This window comes from Zea mays, chromosome 6, assembly GCF_902167145.1.
Source record: "Zea mays cultivar B73 chromosome 6, Zm-B73-REFERENCE-NAM-5.0, whole genome shotgun sequence".
NCBI lineage: Eukaryota > Viridiplantae > Streptophyta > Magnoliopsida > Poales > Poaceae > Zea > Zea mays.
This window is the reverse complement of record NC_050101.1, coordinates 163,694,105-163,714,416: the sequence shown is the minus strand read 5'-3', so window position 1 is coordinate 163,714,416 and position 20,312 is coordinate 163,694,105. Positions and strand designations below refer to the sequence as shown.

Below are 20,312 nucleotides of genomic sequence, written 5' to 3'. Positions count from 1 at the left end.
TAGATAGGTTCATGCTGACTCATTGGAATAGCAGATTTGCTAAGAATCAGAGTTTAGAGTTATAGGAGTTAGTTGTAGCGAAGGCTTGATGAAAAGTGCAATCTAATGTGAAGGTTGGGTTACAACAAAAAGAGGTCACTAAGAATGTTTGGATGAACTCAATACACATTTGGCTAAGTCATAGAAGTGCCCAAGGTACAAGCCAAGAGAAGCCAAAGAAGTTGTGCTCGAGTTTTGATAGTTTAAGCAGTTGTTGAGTGCACTGGATGCACAATAGTAGGTCCGATGTGCACCAGACCTATGCACCGAACTTGGCACACAAAGATCCTGTTCTCGGGTCTTTAGTGCTTGGCACGCTAGGCCGGGTTTAGTTTGCACCGGACCAGCCACCAGACCGGGCATGAAGAGAGATAGTTTTTTGGCTTTGGCAAACGGGGCAGTAGATTAATCCAGTGAGCCATCGGACCAATAGTAAACCCAACGATTGGATTCAAACAGACCAACGATTTGCTAACGTGGTGCTGACATCAAAGGCCCGATGTGCCCTTGGACTAGTCTGGTGAATCTTGATAGCTGACAACTTTACCAACGGTCACCAAAGTAGTCAGAGGTTCGGTGCACTGGACCTAGCTACAATGAGAGGTCTGAGGCGACCATAAAGTGTAGAATCTTGGTAACGACTAGTTAGGCTTTGGGGCTATATATACACCCCCTTCATAGGTTGTTTGAAGTGTACAAGTGTCCAACATTTTGTAGACTCATTCCTAGCAAGTTATAAAGTGCCTCTAAACCCTCTCTTGGTGAGAGTTAGTGCTTAGTGAAAGATTATGTGTTAGAGAGCAAATAGAGAGCTAGAGAAGTTAGAGAGAGCTTACAAAGAGCAAATCAACCTTGAGCAAGGTTGTCGGGCTTTGGCCATTCTCTTTGCGAACTCACCGGAGAACTTCTAAGATGTGGAGAGCCTCGAGATTGTTGTAAAGCAACAAAGAGATAATGAAAATCTTGGCTCATCATAGTGGTGATAAGTTTGAGTCGAGGAGTGATTTGAAAAAAGACTCTAAGCCAGTTGGGCTACCTCAACAACGTGGAGTAGGCAAGCATTTGAGTCCCCTCACTTATTTACTTTACTTGCACTTCATATTATATGTATTAGGTATATGTGTTTGTGAAGTGCAGTTACATGTAGGACTTGACATTAATCCACTGCACTAATTTGTTAGAAACAAGTAAGTTGAGTTCATGGAGAGCAATTTTAAATTGGCATATTCACCCCCTCTAGGTGACATCAAGATCCTTCAAGTATCTTCAGGTGCCTTGAGGGCAAGTGCAAGAGGAGCCTCGAGGGCCTGTGCAAGAGGTGTGCTAAGGACCTAGGTACGAGGTTGTAACATCCTGAATTTGGGGTATAAAATTTCTTCTCTAATTCCTACCAAATTCAGGTGTTACTCCTTTTCTCACCTCTATAGTTCTTCTTTTCTATTCTCTTTAATAGGATTTTGGGTTAATTATGGGAGAGATGTATTATTTTCTTTGGACTATTAAAACCTAGGGAAGATATGAATGTTTGCATCATGCTAAGCTTAGACTTTGTTTTTGGTTGATGCACATGTTTGAAATATTTAAATTTGAATTGTGGTTTGATTTGATTTGAATTCCATAGAGAAAATAAAAAGAAAAGGAATTAGAAATTCATAAGAAAAAGGAAAAAGTCAATTCAATGCAAGTCGGCCCAATCTAGCCCAACTAAGCACCGTGAGTGCCCACCCTCCCTCTGACAGCTGGGCCCGCCTATCGGTGTCGTTTCCTTCGCCCGCGCTCGCTCTCACACCCGCTCCCTCTCTCTCTTGCCGGTGGGATCGACCTGTCGGCGCCAATTCCCCTCGCGCGCGCATCCCATTCTCTCTCTACGCAACGGGTCCCGCCCGTCAGCGCTGACCACTCGTTCGTGCACCCGCTCTTGCTGGTCCGTGGACCCTGCATGTCGGACCCGTCCCTCCCGAACCGGCCACCCGCACGACCTGCACGTCGTCGTGGACTTTGCTGAGGTCGCACTCGCCCCGTCCTTTTCTAGCTGCCCAACACCCCACTCGCTCTCCCCCCTCATTCGCACACCCACAGCACCCCAGCACCCGCCTCGCACCCGAGGAGCTCCACCGCCGTCCACCGTGGTTCGGGATTGTTCCACGGCCGTCGTCGAGTCCCCGTCGTGCCGGTTGCCCCTCTGAGCTCCGCCTCAATGCCAGCAAGCCGGGACATCCATCAGTGCGCCCCTTCCCCCTCTATCTCTCTCTTCTCGCGCTCACCGGACTTCCACCGTGCAACTGAGGCCCCGCCGCCGTCAACCCGAGGCTTCGTTGTGTCCCCGCCGCCGTTCAAGCGTCCCAGACCCCTCTCTCAAGGTAACCAACCTCCCTAGGCCCCTGATTTCCCATTCCCTGCCCCTGTGCATGCGCAATTGCTCGCCTGAGCAAGAAAGCGCTGTCGTCGAGCCACACTGTCGTAGACCGCCACCCTCTAGTGCCTCTGTGACAGTGTCGTGGCCACGGACGTGTTCGCCGTGTCACCCTGAACCTACCAGGGCCCTTCCCAGCGCCCCAGGACCCCAGGGTGCTCGTGCCCTCGCTTCCGGCGAAGCTCCGCCGCGGAGTTAGGCGGCGCCACCGCTGGCCACCCAAGAACCCAGCCCGAGCTTGCCATTGGATCTCAGGCGTCCATCTGAGATCTAACGGCCCAGATTTAAATAAACTAGATCTGATCTCAACCATTCAATTGAGATCTGGCCGCTCGAATGCGTGCCCTCGCCCGCGCCCCTGCAGCTGGGTACGTCCGATTAGCCAGCCCCGCCCCAACGCCGCTGACATCCCCTGGCCCGCTTGTCAGCCCGCGCTCGTGCCCCCGTGTGCGCTCGGGGCTTATCTCGGCCGTCGATCTGTGATCGGATGGCTGAGGACACTCCATACCACTTCGTGTGGTCTTTTTGTTAAATTGACCCCCGGTTTCTTAGAAAATAACCCATGGTCTCGTTTTAATGCGCTCAGGCCCCTGGTTTCTTGCAGAGAAGCCCCTGGATTTTATTTTTATCACAGAATTAGGTCTAATTCAGTATTTTGAATTCCAAAACTTGTTTATTTCATATCTTTTGCATATGAACTCCAAATTGGGTGGTTCAAATTGCAAAATGTTCATAAAATTATTCTCTATCTGTTTAAATTATTATCTTTCACTTTCTGTATATCTAAATTTTATGTCTAGGCTATATGTTGATTTAAAGTGATGGATTGTTTATTAAAAAGAAAATAGAAAGGAAACACTAATGAGTAGTTAAGTGTTTAACTTGTGAAATTAATCTCATGTAATGTATGACGATCCCATCTCTGGAATAACTTTAATTTGGTAATTAATTTATTAAGATAAATGAAGTTAAGTAATATAATCCAATGAGATAGACAATACTAAGAGAACCCCAAACCTCTAGGTGTATTAACCTGCCCTAGAACCTAGATTTCACTCTCGTGTTTGTATTTTCCTATTGAACTTGTGTTTACTTGATTGCGAATGGTTGGTGTACCGTTTCTTTATCATTTTACCAAATGTGTTGAATGAATGATTGCTTTGCGTAGACAACGAGTAGTCCGAGGTTACCGAGTGTGTTGCAGTAGACTTCCCTGTGAGCAATAATCTGGTAAAGGCAAGTGTACTCTGACCCATTAGTCCATTAGTTAGTTCCTTATTACAGAGTCCATGATCAATGAATTGGACATTGGAGGGTACTTCCTCAAAAAATGAATTGAAGGACGCCGACTCAAAATTAGTTCAGTTTCCGTGCATATCAATCCAGTTCTAAGACAAAGGTAGAATAAGAAAGAACCATCCACGCATCATAAAAAATGAAACCGGATTCCCCATTAATTCACACAAAGATGTCATAAACTGGCGACCATTTCTGCACATTTCTGCCCATTACCCGTAAAAACCCATTTCTGCACATATATGTACGTAAACCAATAAGAGTAGCACAAAGTACAGAACAGCTGGAACGCTACAGTTTCAGCTATCGTTTCACTGTTAACAGAACCAGCAATTACCGCAAGAGGAACACACATCATTTATCACAGTCAAACATAACAGATATATTTCGTAGCTACAAACTTGCCGTCTCAAGGCAGAAGCCAAGCCGGAGGAGAGTTCAAAGAAGGAACTCGCTCCGGGAAGAAGAGGTCGACATGGCGAGACAGCCCTTCCGCCGGCGACCACCTGCCGTTGTCGCTGCAGGGGTACAGCCTCTCATTGATTCTGCCGAACATCATCTCGACGTCGTAGAAGCTCCGATCATCCAAGAAGAAGATGCCGTCCTTGAACCCTGGGTACTGACTCACCTCGTAGGACCTGGAGCATCCTCGCCCCACGAACAGCATTCGGCCACACAATGCAACCTCCTCGATCCAGGTCCTAGCCCTAGTGATTACGGTCATCCGGAATACCTTGAACGACGACGTCAGCGCGCGATGGTGGGCAGCGAGCCTGACGACCATCAGCAGTTCCCCGCGGGATGACACGAGGTAGCGAGCGCGAACGAACTGCTGGTTATTGTACCCCCCTTGCTCGAAGCGCATTAACTCCGACAGCACTCTCAGGAGAACCCCATCACGAACGATCGGTGTGCACACGATGATATGCCCACCTCGGGTGAGGAAATGGAAGGAGTCACGGTAGTACACGACGTCCTCCTGTTGCCAAGCCGGCCCAACTGGCGCAGGCACGGCCACGTCGCACGTGGCCACCTTACTCCCTAGGCACCAGAACGCGAAGTGGCGTCGGCGCGGCGCCTCGAGGAGGTGCGGCTTGTAGGTGACGATGCCCGCAGCGACGCATTTCGGGTGATCAGGCGGGAACGAGAGGGTGGCGGCGAGGATGACCATGCTGGGGGTTCCGTGTGCGGCGAGACCCTCGATCATGTCGGGTAGCGCGCGTCTCTCTCTGGTGCGGATGTTGATCATCCGGTGCACGCTAGTCTGGCCGTAGGCGAAGAAGATCCAGCCGCCGTCGTACGAGCCGAAGTGGCGGGGCCCGGGCAACATGCTGTGGTCGCGGCAGCCGCCGCTGAGGTAGCAGTAGACGTCAGTCACGTCCGCGGGCGGGAGGAGGAGCGACGGGAGCTGAAACGGCAAAGGCTGGGCATGCGCGATCGCCGCGAGCCACGCCTGGCAGACGGCGGTCATCCGTGCGCGGTCCATTGCGCACGGGAGGCGGTTCACCATCTCGATCACCACGTTGATGGTGAGGTTCGCCCACCCCCTAGCCACAAACATGGGAGGCATGGATGCACTGTGGGATTGGGAGTTGGGGACTTGCATTGGTGCTAGGTTTGGTGGATGGCGGTTCGCGGGAGGCCGAAAAGAAGACGCCAAGAACTCCGAGGAACGAAAGGCTTGCAGTCCCCGGAGCCCGGGACCCCTTTTTGTTCTCGAAGAAGAGCCGTGGGAGAGCCGTTGCAAGATGCAAGGCGAAGAGTCTTTTGGGCTAAATTTATTTAAGTCGACTGGAACGCGACGATCAAAAGTTATACTCTACTCTACCTCATTTCCAAAATAAGGCTCTATTTGGTTCCTTCAATGAATGGCTAAAGTTTAGTCGCTAAAGTAACTTGTTTGGTTCTAGTGACTAAACCAGACTAAATAGCATTAATTGTTGTGAATAATGATTGTATTACCCCTATTAATTAGTGGATGTTTGCTGCAAGAAAAAAGTGAAAAAGGTAAATAAGGTAAAAATCCTACTTTAGTCCCTTCAACAGTTTTAGTCATCCCTTTGGTGCTTAAATAACTAAAGTTTAGTCACCCCACTTTAGTCACCATGTTTGTTTCTTTAGGTACTAAAAGTGACTAAACTTTAGTCACTAAACTTTAGTCACCCCAAACCAAACGGGACCTAATATTCGTTTTAGCTCTTGGTTATGTCTATACTCAAATGGATGATGATAAATCTAGACATATATCTAAAGCACATACATAAAATATTGTATGAACCTATTAATTACTTAAAACGAATTTTAATTTGAGACAGAGGGAGTATTTCTTAAAGTATATGTTGTTTATTGTGTAGCTAACAATTGCAACATGATGGAATTGACACCTTTGATGTGTGCAGAGAATGCTTAGACTCCTATCTAAAAGCTTGGTGTTGACAAAATATCCATGGAGCTTGCATGTCTACAATAGTTGGAAGAAAATTAATATATCAGATTTTCCACCTCACATTAGTTATTTTTCCCATACATGTGCCTTGGACCGAGGATTTGTTCGGGTGGACCATGGACCACTGTCATGAAGATACGCCTGATGTGGAAGAGAAAGCCATCGATAGTGGACTAGACCGGGGCAAGAGGTGCCCTAGAGGCTGATGAGCAGGGTGCCCCGAAGGCCAAGAAAGAGGTGCCCCAGGGCTATTGTGTGGTGTGCCTCGGGGGTAAGAGGTGTCCCGAAGGCTGGCATGCAAAGTGCCCCAAGGTCAGAGCAAGAGGTGCCCCAAGGTCGATGTCTGATGTGCCATAGGGGTCAATGAGAGAGGTGCCTTGAGGGCTAGTGCAAGAGGTGCCCCAGGGACAGTGTAGGAGGTGCCTAGAGGGCCGAGGCAAGAGGTGCCTCTTGGGGCGATGTGCAGGGTGTCCATGCAAGGCACCTCGTGTCTCTAGGAGCCAGCGCGCAAGGTGCCTAAGGACCAAGGCAAGAGGTGCCTCTGTGGCCGATGAGCAGGGTGCCCTAGGAGCCGATGTGTCGGTGCCTCTAGGATCAAGGCAAGAGGTTCCCTCGGGAGCTAATGCCCAAGGTGCCCTGAGGGTTGCAGCAAGAGGTGTCCTGGGGACTGATGCTCGAGGTCCCTAGATGGTCGAGGGCAAGCGATGCCCTGAGGACTGATATGTGGGGTGCCCGGAGGGTCGGGGCAAGAGGTGCCTTAGGGGCATATGTGTGAGGTGCTCTAAGAGCCGATGAATGGGGTGCCCCAACTGTCGGGGCAAGAGCTACCTCAGGACTGACGCAAGGGGTACCTTAAGGTCTTGGGCAAGAGATGCCCTCATAGTCCGTCACACGAGGGCCAAGAGGGCAGATGTGTGGGGTGCCCTGCAAGGGACTCCATGTCTTATCCTTGTCTGATGGTTGCTGGTCCACGCCACACATGTAAGGGAAGACTGCTTTTGAGAACGACGAGAAGAGGTGTTCTTAACAAGACATTAGGAAGTTAATCTTAATGGAAATGTAAATGGAGTGGTGGGGAAACATGTGGTAGAGTTTTCGTTGAATTTCTCAAGGCCAAATATTGACCGGAGTTTTGATCCTAATGTATGTGGTTGGGCTTATAGAATGAGCATGTTTGATTTGGAAGCATGGAAGAAGGACTTTACTCAAATGTACCACAAATGGAAGAATATGAAAGTCGCCTAGAGGGAGGTGAATAGGTGAAACCTAAAATTTTACAATTTACAAGCAAAACTTGATCCCAATTAGAGGTTAAAACAAGAAGCAAGTTAACTGAAGACAGGAGACTAGTTCAACTTGCAATGTTATGAATGTGTGGAATGAACTTGCGAACACAAGGTTGATTTGTCCCTTGTGGTTCGGGTTGTGATGAGTGTTGGTGTTTCGAACTTCACTCCGACAAGTAAATTTATTGTGCGTGTTCCGGGCTCTGGAGGGTGTGGGCAGTGGCCGCAAGGTTTATACTAGTTCGAGCAGAATGTTCCTACTTCCAATCATCGGCGGCTTGCGCTACCGCACCATTGATGATCAAAACTCGTAGTTGGGTTTACATGTGGGTAAGAGAGGGAGGACATGCTCCCAAGTCTCTTTTTCGGGGTATAAGTGGAGCTTAGAAGCTGTCGGGTGGAGTCCTAGCTAAGTGAAAGGAAATAGGGTTTAACCTTTTCCTATAAATGATTTTGGTGGTTGAATGCCCAACACAAATAATTGGACTAACTAGTTTGCTCTAGATTATATATTCTACAGGTGCATAAATGTTCAACACAAACCAATAAAAAGATCAAGTTAGGGTTCAAAAAGAAAGGAGCAAAAGAAATCGAAGGGTGCCCTGGTCTGGCGCACCGGACTGTCCGGTGAACCAGGACCGTACAACTCTGAACTAGCCACCTTCGGGTTTCTCCAGCGCCACTCCGCTATAATTCACCGGACTGTCCGGTGTGTCACCGGACTGTCCGGTGTGCCAAGCGGAGCAACGGCTACCAGCGCAACGGTTGACTGCAACGGACGCCTGCAACGCTACAGTGCGCAGACAGTGCGCGCAGAAGTTAGAGCAGTCGCCAGAGACGCACCGGACAGTGAACAGTGCTTGTCCGGTGCGGCACCGGACTGTCCGGTGCCACTAGAAGACAAAGCTCCAACGGTCGAAACCGCCCAAACCCGAACGGTTGGGTGACGTGGCTGGCGCACCGGACTGTCTGGTGCGCCCATCGACAGCAGCCACCCCCAACGGTTGTTTTGGTGGTCGAGGGCTATAAATACCCCCCAACCACCTCCACTCCAACCATCCAAGCATTCATCACTCTCCATTCAATACAAGAGCAAAGTGCAACACTCCAAGATACAAATCAAAGCCACCGATCCGATCAAAGTCCCCAATTCAATTATAGTGTTTTAGGACTTGAGAGAGGATCTCTTGTGTTTCTTGTTGCTCTTGTTTGCTTGTCTTGGCTTTCTTTTCTTTCTAACTTCTTACTCTCAAGCTTTGTAAGCGAGGCAAGAGACACCAATTGTGTGGTGGTCCTTGCAGGGTCTAAGTGACCCATGAGATTAAGGAAGAAGCCTCACTCGGTCTAGGTGACCATTTGAGAGAGGGAAAGGGTTCAAAGAGACCCGGTCTTTGTGACCACCTCAACGGGGACTAGGTTCTTTAGAACCGAATCTTGATAAAACAAATCATCGTGTCATCCGATTTATTTTCTTGGTTGATTTGTTTTCCCCTCTCTCCCGGACTTAACATTTATTCTAACGCTAACCACGGCTTGTAGTGTGTTTAAAGTTGTAAATTTTAGTTTCCACCTATCCACCCCCCTCTAGGCGACTTTCAATTGGTATCAGAGCTCAGTACTTCATTAGAGTCTAACCACTCGAAGTGATGTCGGGAGGATCCGCGAAGAGGGAGATGGAAACGGCCACAAGCCACGGGAAGGCCCCATCAAGGGAGTCCGGCGCCAAAGGAAGGGAGGAATCACCTCCACGAGTCAAGTCGCATCGGAGTGGCAACAAGAAGAAGAAGATGAAGAAAGTGGTCTACTACGAGACCGATTCTTCGTCGCCATCCACCTCCGGCTCCGACGCGGTGTCCGTCACTTCTAAGCGCCATGAGCGCAAGAAGTTTAGTAAGATCCCCCTACGCTATCCCCGCATTTCTAAACGCGCTCCTTTACTTTCTGTCCCATTAGGCAAACCACCGGTTTTTTATGGTGAGGACTATTGTATGTGGAGTGATAAAATGATGCATCACCTAACCTCACTCCACGCAAGCATATGTGATATTGTTGAGTTTGGAGCGCAGGTACCATCCGTGGGGGACGAGGGCTACAACTCGAACGAGGTCGCCCAAATCCGGCACTTCAACTCCCAAGCCACTACTATACTCCTCGCCTCTCTATGTCGAGAGGAGTATAATAAAGTGCAAGGGTTGAAAAGCGCCAAGGAGATTTGGGACATGCTCAAGACCGCACATGAGGGAGATGAGGTGACCAAGATCACCAAACAGGAGACGATCGAGGGGGAGCTCGGTCGTTTCGTCCTCAACCAAGGAGAGGAGCCATAAGCTATGTACAACCGGCTCAAGACCTTGGTGAATCAAGTGCGCAACCTCGGGAGCACTAAATGGGATGCCCTTGAAATGGTCAAGGTTATTCTAAGATCACTCGTTTTTCGCAATCCTACGCAAGTTCAATTAATATGTGGTGATCCTAGATATAAGCTAATGTCTCCAGAGGAGGTTATAGGAAAGTTTGTGAGCTTTGAATTGATGATTAAAGGCTCCAAACAAATCGTCAACTTGGAGCAAGGCGGCACCTCCACACCCGAGGTGCAACCCGTCGCATTCAAAGCGACGGAGGAGAAGAAAGAAGAGTCTAGATCAAGTAGGCTCCCCATCGACGCCTCCAAGCTCGACAACGAGGAGATGGCGCTCATCATCAAGAGCTTCCGTCAAATCCTCAAGCAAAGGAGGGGGAAGGACTACAAACCCCGCTCCAAGAGGGTGTGCTACAAGTGTGGTAAGACCGGTCATTTCGTTGCTAAATGTCCTATGTCTAGTGATAGTGACAGGGGCGACGACAAGAGGGGGAAGAAGAAGGAGAAGAAGAGATACTACAAGAAGAAGGGCGGCGATGCCCATGTGTGTCGGGAATGGGACTCCGACGAGAGCTCCACCGACTCCTCCTCCGACGAGGATGCCGCTAACATCGCCGTCAACAAAGGTCTCCTCTTCCCCAACGTCGGCCACAAGTACCTCATGGCAAAGGACGACAAAAGGAAGAAGGTAAAATCTAGAGCCTCCACCAAATATACAACATCTAGTGATGATGGTAGCTTTAGTGAAGATGAGGATAACTTGCTTACCCTTTTTGCCAACCTTAACATGCAACAAAAAGAAAAATTGAATGAATTGATAGGTGCTATTCATGAGAAGGATGAACTCTTGGATAGCCAAGAGGAATTCCTTATAAAGGAAAACAAAACGCATGTTAAAGTTAAAAATGCTTATGCTAAGGAGATAGAAAAATGTGAAAACTTGACTAAAGAGCTTAGCATTTGCCATGACACTATTTCTAACCTTAGAACTGAGAATGCTAGTTTAAACGCTAAGGTTGAGAAATTAAATGCTTATAATGATTCAATTGACAATCTTAGAAATGAAAATGCTAATTTAATTGCTAAGATTGATAAATTGAATGAATCAATTTCTAGCCTTAAAACTGAGAATGCTAGTTTAATCTCCAAGGCTAAAAATTTAAATGTTTGCAATGATTCTATTTCATGACTTAGAGATGAGAATGCCATTTTACATGCTAAAATAGAAGAATTAAATGCTTGCAAACCTTCTACATCTACTGTTGATCATGTCACTATTTGTACTAGATGTAGAGATGTTAATATTGATGTTATTCATGATCACCTTGCTTTAATTAAACAACAAAATGATCATATAGCTCAATTAACTGCTAAAATCATTGAGCATGAGATAGAAAATGAAAAATCTAAATTTGCTAGAAGCATGCTCTATAATGGGAGACGCCCTGGCATCAAGAATGGCATTGGTTTCCAACAGGGAAGCAATGTCAAAATTAATGCCCCTAAAAGATTGTCTAATTTTGTTAAGGGCAAGGCTCCCATGGTTCAGGATAACGAGGGTTACATTTTATATCCTGCTGGTTATCCCGAACACAAAATTAGGAGAATTCAGGCTAAGAAATCTCATTATGTTTCTCACCATGCTTATATGTATAAGAATGAGGCATCTAGCTCTAGGCATTCTACACATGTTAAAATGCCTAAAAAGAAAACTCCTACTGCATCAATTGAGCCTAACATGTCATTTAAGACTTTTGATGCATCTTATGTTTTAACTAACAAATCAGGCAAAGTAGTTGCCAAATATGTTGGGGACAAACACAAGGGCTCCAAGACTTGTGTTTGGGTATCCAAGGTGCTTGTTTCTAATGTGAAAGGACCCAAGACCGTTTGGGTACCTAAGAACAAGGCCTAAATTGTTTTGCAGGTTTATGCATCTGGGGGCTCAAGTTGGATCATTGATAGCGGATGCACAAACCACATGACAGGGGAGAAAAGGATGTTCTCCTCCTACGAGAAAAACGAAGATCTCCAAAGAGCTATCACATTCGGGGATGGAAATCAAGGTTTGGTCAAAGGACTTGGTAAAATTGCTATATCACCTGACCATTCCATTTCCAATATTTTCTTGTAGATTATTTAGATTATAACTTGCTTCCAGTTTCTCAATTACGTAAAATGGGCTACAACTGTCTTTTTACAGATTTAGGTGTTACTGTCTTTAGAAGAAGTGATGAATCAATAGCATTTAAGGGAGTGTTAGAGGGTCAGCTATATTTAGTTGATTTTAATGACAACACTGCTGAACTCAATAGTTGCTTAATTGCTAAGACTAATATGGGTTGGCTCTGGCATCGCCGATAGCCCATGTTGGGATGAAGAATCTTCACAAGCTTCTAAAGGGAGAACACATTTTGGGACTAACCAATGTTCATTTTAAGAAAGAAAGGGTCTGTAGCGCATGTCAAGCAGGAAAGCAAGTTGGTACCCACCATCCACACAAAAACATCATGACAACGGACATGCCACTGGAGTTACTCCACATGGATTTATTCGGCCCGATAGCTTACATAAGCATCAGCGGGAGTAAGTATTGTCTTGTAATTGTGGATGATTATTCTCGCTTCACTTGGGTATTCTTTTTACAGGAAAAATCACAAACCCAAGAGACTTTAAAGGTATTCTTGAGACGGGCTCAAAATGAGTTCAGATTGAGAATCAAGAAGATAAGAAGCGACAACGGGAAGGAGTTCAAGAACTCTCAAATTGAAAGGTTTCTTGAGGATGAGGGCATCAAGCATGAGTTCTCTTCTCCCTACACACCTCAACAAAATGGTGTAGTGGAGAGGAAGAATAGAACTCTACTAGACATGGCAAGGACCATGCTTGATGAGTACAAGACTCCAGACCGGTTTTGGGCTGAGGCAATTAACACCGCCTGCTACTCCATCAACCGGCTCTACCTTCACCGAATCCTCAAGAAGACATCATATGAACTCCTCACCGGTAAAAAGCCTAATGTTTCATATTTTAGAGTCTTTGGTAGCAAATGTTTTATTCTTGTTAAAAGAGGTAGAAAATCAAAATTTGCTCTTAAGGCTGTAGAAGGCTTTTTACTTGGTTATGGCTCAAACACAAGGGCATATAGAGTATTCAACAAATCCACTGGGTTAGTTGAGGTTTCTTGTGACATTGTGTTTGATGAGACTAATGGCTCTCAAGTAGAGCAAGTTGATCTTGATGAGCTAGATGATGAAGAGGCTCCATGCGTCGCACTAAGGAACATGCCCATTGGGGATGTGTGTCCTAAGGAATCCGAAGATCCCACACAACCACAAGATCAACCGACATCTTCCAATCAAGCATCTCCACCAACTCAAGATAAGGATCAGGCTCAAGACAATGAAGATGAAGATCAAGAGGATGAGCCACCTCAAGAGGAGAACAATGATCAAGGGGGAGATGAAGTTGATCAAGACAAGGAAGATGATCAGGAGATACAGGGTCAAAGACCGCCACACCCAAGAGTCCACCAAGCGATTCAAAGAGATCACCCCGTCAACTCCATTCTCGGTGATATTCATAAGGGGGTAACCACACAATCTCGAGTCGCTCATTTTTGTGAACATTACTCTTTTGTCTCCTCTATTGAGCCATACAGGGTAGAGGATGCACTAAGAGATTTCGATTGGGTGCTGGCAATGCAAGAGGAGCTCAACAACTTCACGAGGAATGAGGTATGACACTTAGTTCCACGTCCTAACCAAAATGTTGTAGGAACCAAGTGGGTATTTCGCAACAAGCAACATGAGCATGGTGTGGTGAGAAGGAACAAAGCCCGACTTGTGGCCAAGGGTTATTCACAAGTCGAAGGTTTGGATTTCGGTGAAACCTATGCACCCGTAGCTAGGCTTGAGTCAATTCGCATATTACTTGCCTATGCTACTTACCATGGCTTTACGTTCTACCAAATGGACGTGAAAAGTGCCTTCCTCAATGGACCAATCAAGGAAGAGGTCTATGTTGAGCAACCCCCCGGCTTTGAAGATAGTGAGTACCCTAACCATGTTTAAAAACTCTCAAAGGCGCTTTATGGGCTCAAGCAAGCTCCAAGAGCATGGTATAAATGCCTACGAGATTTTCTTATCACTAATGGCTTCAAAGTCGGAAAAGTCGATCCTACACTCTTTACTAAAACTATTGCAAAAGATTTGTTTATATGCCAAATTTATGTTGATGATATCATATTTGGGTCTACTAACAAATCTACTTGTGAAGAGTTTAGTAGGATCATGATTCAAAAATTCGAGATGTCTATGATGGGGGAGTTGAAGTATTTCCTAGGATTTCAAGTCAAGCAACTACAAGATGGCACCTTTATCAGCCAAGCAAAGTACATTCAAGACATACTTAACAAGTTTGGAATGAAGGATGCCAAGCCCATCAAGACACCCATGGGAACAAATGGGCATCTCGACCTCGACACGGGAGGTAAATCCATAGATCAAAAGGTATATCGGTCGATGATAGGATCTTTACTCTATTTATGTGCATCTCGACCAGAAATTATGCTTTCTGTATGCATGTGTGTAAGGTTCCAAGCCGATCCTAAGGAAGTTCACCTTAGGGCCATGAAAAGAATCATGAGATATCTAGTTTACACTCCTAAGTTTGGTCTTTGGTACCCCAAGGGATCCACCTTTGATTTAATAGGATATTCAGATGCTGATTGGGCATGGTGTAAAATTGATAGGAAGAGCACATCATGGACTTGTTAGTTTCTGGGAAGATCCCTGGTGTCTTGGGCTTCAAAGAAACAAAACTCAATAGCTCTTCCTACCGCCGAAGCCGAGTATATTACCGCAGGCCATTGCTGTGTGTCATTACTTTGGATGAGGCAAATCCTCAGGGCCATGGCTACAAATTGAGCAAAGTCCCTCTCCTAGTGCAATCTGCATGGCCGATAATCCTGTTGAACACAGCCACACTAAGCACATAGACATTTGGTATCACTTTTTGAGGGATCACCAACAAAGGGGAGATATCGAGATAGCTTATGTTAGCACCAAAGAACAATTAGCTGATATCTTTACCAAGCCTTTAGATGAGAAAACCTTTAGCAAACTTAGGAATGAGCTAAATATTCTTGATTCTCGAAATTTTGATTGAAACTTTGCACACATAGCTCATATATATACCTTTGATCATATCTCTTTTATGTCTACGACTAATGTCTTTTCAAGTGTATTTCTATGCTAAGTCGTAGATTGAAAGGGAAATGGAGTCTTCGGTGAAGTCAAGGCTTCCATCCGCCCCACTCCACTCTATCGGTATCATTTACCCTTCGCCGTCACTCCGCATCACTCTTCAAATTGGTATAATCTTCCACTCATAGTTACTTGTACCAATGGGAGAGAAAGTAAAAAAAGGGGGCTCACAAAGTCTTCGTTTTTGGCGATTAATGCCAAAGGGGGAGAAAGTATTAGCCCAAAGCAAAAGGACCGCACCACCACCTTTCAAAAAATTTTAATTGATATATTTCAAATTGGTATGATTTTCAATTGGTATATTTTCAAAATTAGCATCTCAATATATTTCCAATTGATATCTATTAAAACCCTCTTGAAAACTAAGAGGAGAATTTCATTCAGGGGGAGTTTTGTTTAGTCAAAGGAAAAGCATTTGAAACAGGGGGAGAAAATTTCAAATCTTGAAAATGCTTCTCGAAATCTTATTCATATACCTTTTACTATTTGCAAAAAGACTTTGAAAAGATTTTCCAAAAGAATTTGCAAAAACAAAACAAGTGGTGCAAGCGTGGTCCAAAATGTTAAATAAAAGAAAGCAAACTATGCATATCTAGTGAAACTATAAATTGGTTTAATTCAAGTAACCTATGCACTTACCTTATGCAAACTAGTTCAATTCTGTACTTATATATTTGCTTTGGTTTGTGTTGGCATCAATCACCAAAAAGGGGGAGATTGAAAGGGAAATAGGGTTTAACCTTTTCCTATAAATGATTTTGGTGGTTGAATGCCCAACACAAATAATTGTACTAACTAGTTTGCTCTAGATTATATATTCTACAGGTGCATAAATGTTCAACACAAACTGTCAGTACCCTGAAACAGGGGTACCCCTTACTACCGTATGAAGACGTAGTACCCACGCGGCTATCTTTGGTCGCGTGGTAAATGAGCTGTGCGTGGGGCCAGGCCGTGACTCACCCCAGCTTTGAGTGACTACTCTGGGCCAGCAACAACACCCAGCCCCACCACGTGGACGGCTTCGGGGCCGCCACGTGGCCAAAGAAGATGATATACTCCAAGGTACCAACAGTGAGTCCGGACCCCCATGGGAAAGTGCTGAACCTCTATATATACAGACCGGGCCTCAGGGTAAGGTCTAGGACCTCCACGGGCGCAAACCGGACCCCTAGGATGGGATCCGGACCCCTCTGTGTGGGGTCTGGGCCGCTCACAGCAGGGTCCCGGGATTCTGGGACAGAGAATACCTAGGCCTTAATCAAGGCCAGGCTGGGGTCCGGAGCCGACACATGTCCGGACCTTATCGTATACGTTGCTGCTCCCCGCCCAGGCGGAGACCCGATGCTGCCGCGTGGCCTACTGCACGTGACGTAAGCCAACGGGCGGAGCTTGACGTAAGGCCTCTGGGCTATGCGACCTCTGCATTTATTGAGGATAAGGCACGCCGCCTGTCCATTCCACTAGCAGGCGGTGTGCCGCCTCTGCATTTATTGAGACCTGTCCATTCCTCTGGCAGGCGGCGACCTGTTCATTCCTCTGGCAGGCGGCGACCTCTCCATTCCGCAGGCGGCGTGCCTGTCCATTCCTCTAGCGGGCGGCACGCCCATACTGTCGCGTGCACTACGCTCATCATTACTCACACATTACCAAGGAAGCAGTCCCTGCATATCAATACTGCGTGGACTGCGGACATCATGGCGCCCAGAGATTGCTCAGGAGTTACTTGCATTAGTTACTCCTATAATGTATTCCTTCCATTATGCTCCTAGGCCCACATGTAGGGGCTCAGCATCCTTGCATGTGCCTCCCTTGGGTTATAAATGGGAAGGCACACAACGTTACAAGGCAAGTTCATACAAGCTCTCAAGCACACAGACCCTCAGACAGACTCAATACAACACACAGACAGTGGAGTAGGTGAAAGGGAATTAGGCTTACACCTATTTCCTAATTGATTTTGGTGGTTGAATTGCCCAACACAAATAATTGGACTAACTAGTTTGCTCTAGTCTATAAGTTCTACAGGTGCCAAAGATTCACAATAAGCCAATAAAAAGACAAAGAAAAGGGTTCAAACAAGAGAGCAAGGGATAACCGAAGTGTGCCCTGGTCTGGCGCACCGGACTGTCCGGTGTGCCACCGGACAGTGTCCGATGCACCAGGGGACTCCAAGCTGAACTCCTCACCTTCGGGAATTCTCAGAGGTGCCTCGCTATAATTCACCGGACTGTCCGGTGCACCACCGGACAGTGTACGGTGCCCCAAGGGAGAGCGACTCTGAACTCGCCAGCTTCGGGAATCCGCTCCGCTAAAATTCACCGGACTGTCCGGTGAGTCACCGGACAGTGTCCGGTGCACACCGGACTGTCCGGTGTGACAGCGGAGCAACGGCTACTTTGCGCGCAACGGTCGACTGCAACGCATTAAATGTGTGCCTGCGCGCGCAGAGGAGCAGAGCATGCGCGGGTGGCACACCGGGCAGCCTACAGGGCCTGTCCGGTGAACCACCGGACAGCCAGGCGGGCCCACAAGACAGAGCTCCAATGGTCGAACCCCAACGGTCTGCTGACGTGGCTGGCGCACCGGACAGTGTCCGGTGCGCCATGCGACTGCAGCCTTCCAACGGCCACTTTGTGGTGGTTGGGGATATAAATACCCCAACCACCCCACATTCATTGGCATCCAAGTTTTCCATCTTCCAACTACTTACAAGAGCTAGCATTCAATACAAAACACACCAAAGAGATCAAATCCTCTCCCAACTCCACACAAAGCTTTAGTGATTAGAGAGAGTGATTTGTCGTGTTCATTTGAGCTCTTGCGCTTGGATCTCTTCTTTTATTCCTTCATTCTTGTGATCAAGCTCAATTGTAACCAAGGCAAGAGATACCAATCGTGTGGTGGTCCTTGCGGGAACTTCGTGTTCGTTTGATTGAGAAGAGAAGCTCACTCGGTCTAAGTGACCGTTTGAGAGAGGGAAAGGGTTGAAAGAGACCCGGTCTTTGTGACCACCTCAACGGGGAGTAGGTTTGCAAGAACCGAACCTTGGTAAAAAAATCCTTGTGTCTCACTTCTTATTCGCTCACGATTTGTTTTGCGCCCTCTCTCTCGGACTCGTTTCTATTTCTAACGCTAACCCGGCTTGTAGTTGTAATTAAGTTTGTAAATTTCAGATTTGCCCTATTCACCCCCCCTCTAGGCGACTTTCAATTGGTATCAGAGCCCGGTGCTTCATTAGAGCCTAACCGCTCGAAGTGATGTCGGGAGATCACGCCAAGAAGGAAATGGTGACCGGCGAGAAGCCCTCTACAAGCCATGGGAAGGCTCCATCGAGAGAGTCCTACAACAAAGGGAAGGGGAAGGAAAAAGAATTCCCTTCACACAAGTCGCGTCGGAGCGGTGACAAGAAGAAGATGAGGAAGGTGGTCTACTACGAGACCGACACCTCCTCGCCATCCACCTCCGGCTCCGACACGCCATCCGTAACTTCTAAGCGCCATGAGTGTAAGAAGTTTAGTAAGATCCCCCTACGCTATCCTCGCATTTCTAAACATACACCATTACTTTCCGTCCCATTAGGCAAACCACCAACGTTTGATGGTGAAGATTATGCTAGGTGGAGTGATTTGATGCGATTTCACCTAACCTCACTCCACAAAAGTATATGGGATGTTGTTGAGTTTGGTGTACAGGTACCATCCGTAGGGGATGAAGATTATGATGAGGACGAAGTGGCCCAAATCCAACACTTTAACTCCCAAGCCACAACTATACTCCTCGCCTCTCTAAGTCGAGAGGAGTATAATAAGGTGCAAGGGTTGAAAAGTGCTAAGGAGATTTGGGACACGCTAAAGACCGCGCACGAAGGAGACGAGGTGACCAAAATCACCAAGCGGGAAACGATCGAGGGGGAGCTCGGTCGCTTCCGTCTTCGCCAAGGGGAGGAGCCACAAGACATGTACAACCGGCTCAAAACCTTGGTGAACCAAGTGCGCAACCTCGGGAGCAAAAAATGGGATGACCACGAAATGGTTAAGGTTATTCTAAGATCACTTGTTTTCCTTAACCCTACTCAAGTTCAATTAATTCGTGGCAATCCTAGATATACACTAATGACTCCCGAGGAAGTAATCAGGAATTTTGTGAGCTTTGAATTGATGATCAAAGGCTCAAAGAAGATCAACGAGCTTGATTGCCCCTCCACGTCCGAAGCACAACCGGTCGCATTCAAAGCAATGGAGGAGAAGAAGGAGGAGTCTACATCAAGTAGACAATCAATCGACGCCTCAAAGCTCGACAATGAGGAAATGGCGATCATCATCAAGAGCTTCCATCAAATCCTCAAGCAAAGGAGGGGGAAGGATTACAAACCCCGCTCCAAGAAAGTTTGCTACAAATGTGGTAAGCCCGGTCATTTTATTGCAAAATGTCCATTATCTAGTGATAGTGACAGGGGCGACGACAAGAAGGGGAGAAGAAAAGAGAAGAAGAGATATTACAAGAAGAAGGGCGGTGATGCCCATGTTTGCCGGGAGTGGGACTCCGACGAGAGCTCCACCGACTCCTCCTCCGACGAGGACGCCGCAAACATCGCCGTCACCAAGGGTCTTCTCTTCCCCAACGTCGGCCACAAGTGCCTCATGGCAAAGGACGGCAAAATGAAGAAGGTAAAATCAAGATCCTCCACCAAATATGAAACCTCTAGCGATGAGGATAATGCTAGTAATGAGGAGGATAACTTGCGCATTCTTTTTGCCAACCTAAACATGCAACAAAAAGGAAATATAAATGAATTGATTAGTGCTATTCATGAGAAGGATGATCTCTTGGACACCCAAGAGGACTTCCTTATTAAAGAAAATAAGAAGCATGTTAAAGTTAAAAATGCTTACGCTCTAGAAGTAGAAAAATGTGAAAAACTATCTAGTGAGCTAAGCACTTGCCATGAGACTATTGACAACCTTAGAAATGAGAATGCTAGTTTAATTGCTAAGGTTGATTCAAATGCTTGTGATATTTCAATACCCAATCTTAGAAATGATAATATTGATTTGCTTGCTAAGATTGAAGAATTGAACATTTCTCTTGCTAGCCTTAGGATTGAAAATGAAAAATTGCTTGCTAAGGCTAAAGAATTAGATGTTTGCAATGCTTCCATTTTCGACCTTAGAAGTAAAAATGATATATTGCATGCTAAGGTTGT

The 20,312-nt window shown here is 46.6% G+C and overlaps 1 protein-coding gene across 1 annotated transcript; it reads right to left on the bottom strand.

The window, feature by feature from the left end:
• Window positions 1–3,978: 3,978 nt before the first annotated feature.
• Window positions 3,979–5,506, bottom strand: LOC100279938 (uncharacterized). Its single transcript, NM_001152888.1, has one exon. The coding sequence runs from the start codon at window positions 5,352–5,354 to the stop codon at window positions 4,158–4,160; it is 1,197 nt and encodes a 398-aa protein (NP_001146360.1). The 5' UTR covers window positions 5,355–5,506; the 3' UTR covers window positions 3,979–4,157.
• Window positions 5,507–20,312: the final 14,806 nt, after the last annotated feature.

Bases quoted from the DNA above. Each gene is read 5' to 3' on its own strand.
- LOC100279938 (NM_001152888.1), bottom strand. From the start codon at position 5,354: ATGCAAGTCCCCAACTCCCAATCCCACAGTGCATCCATGCCTCCCATG.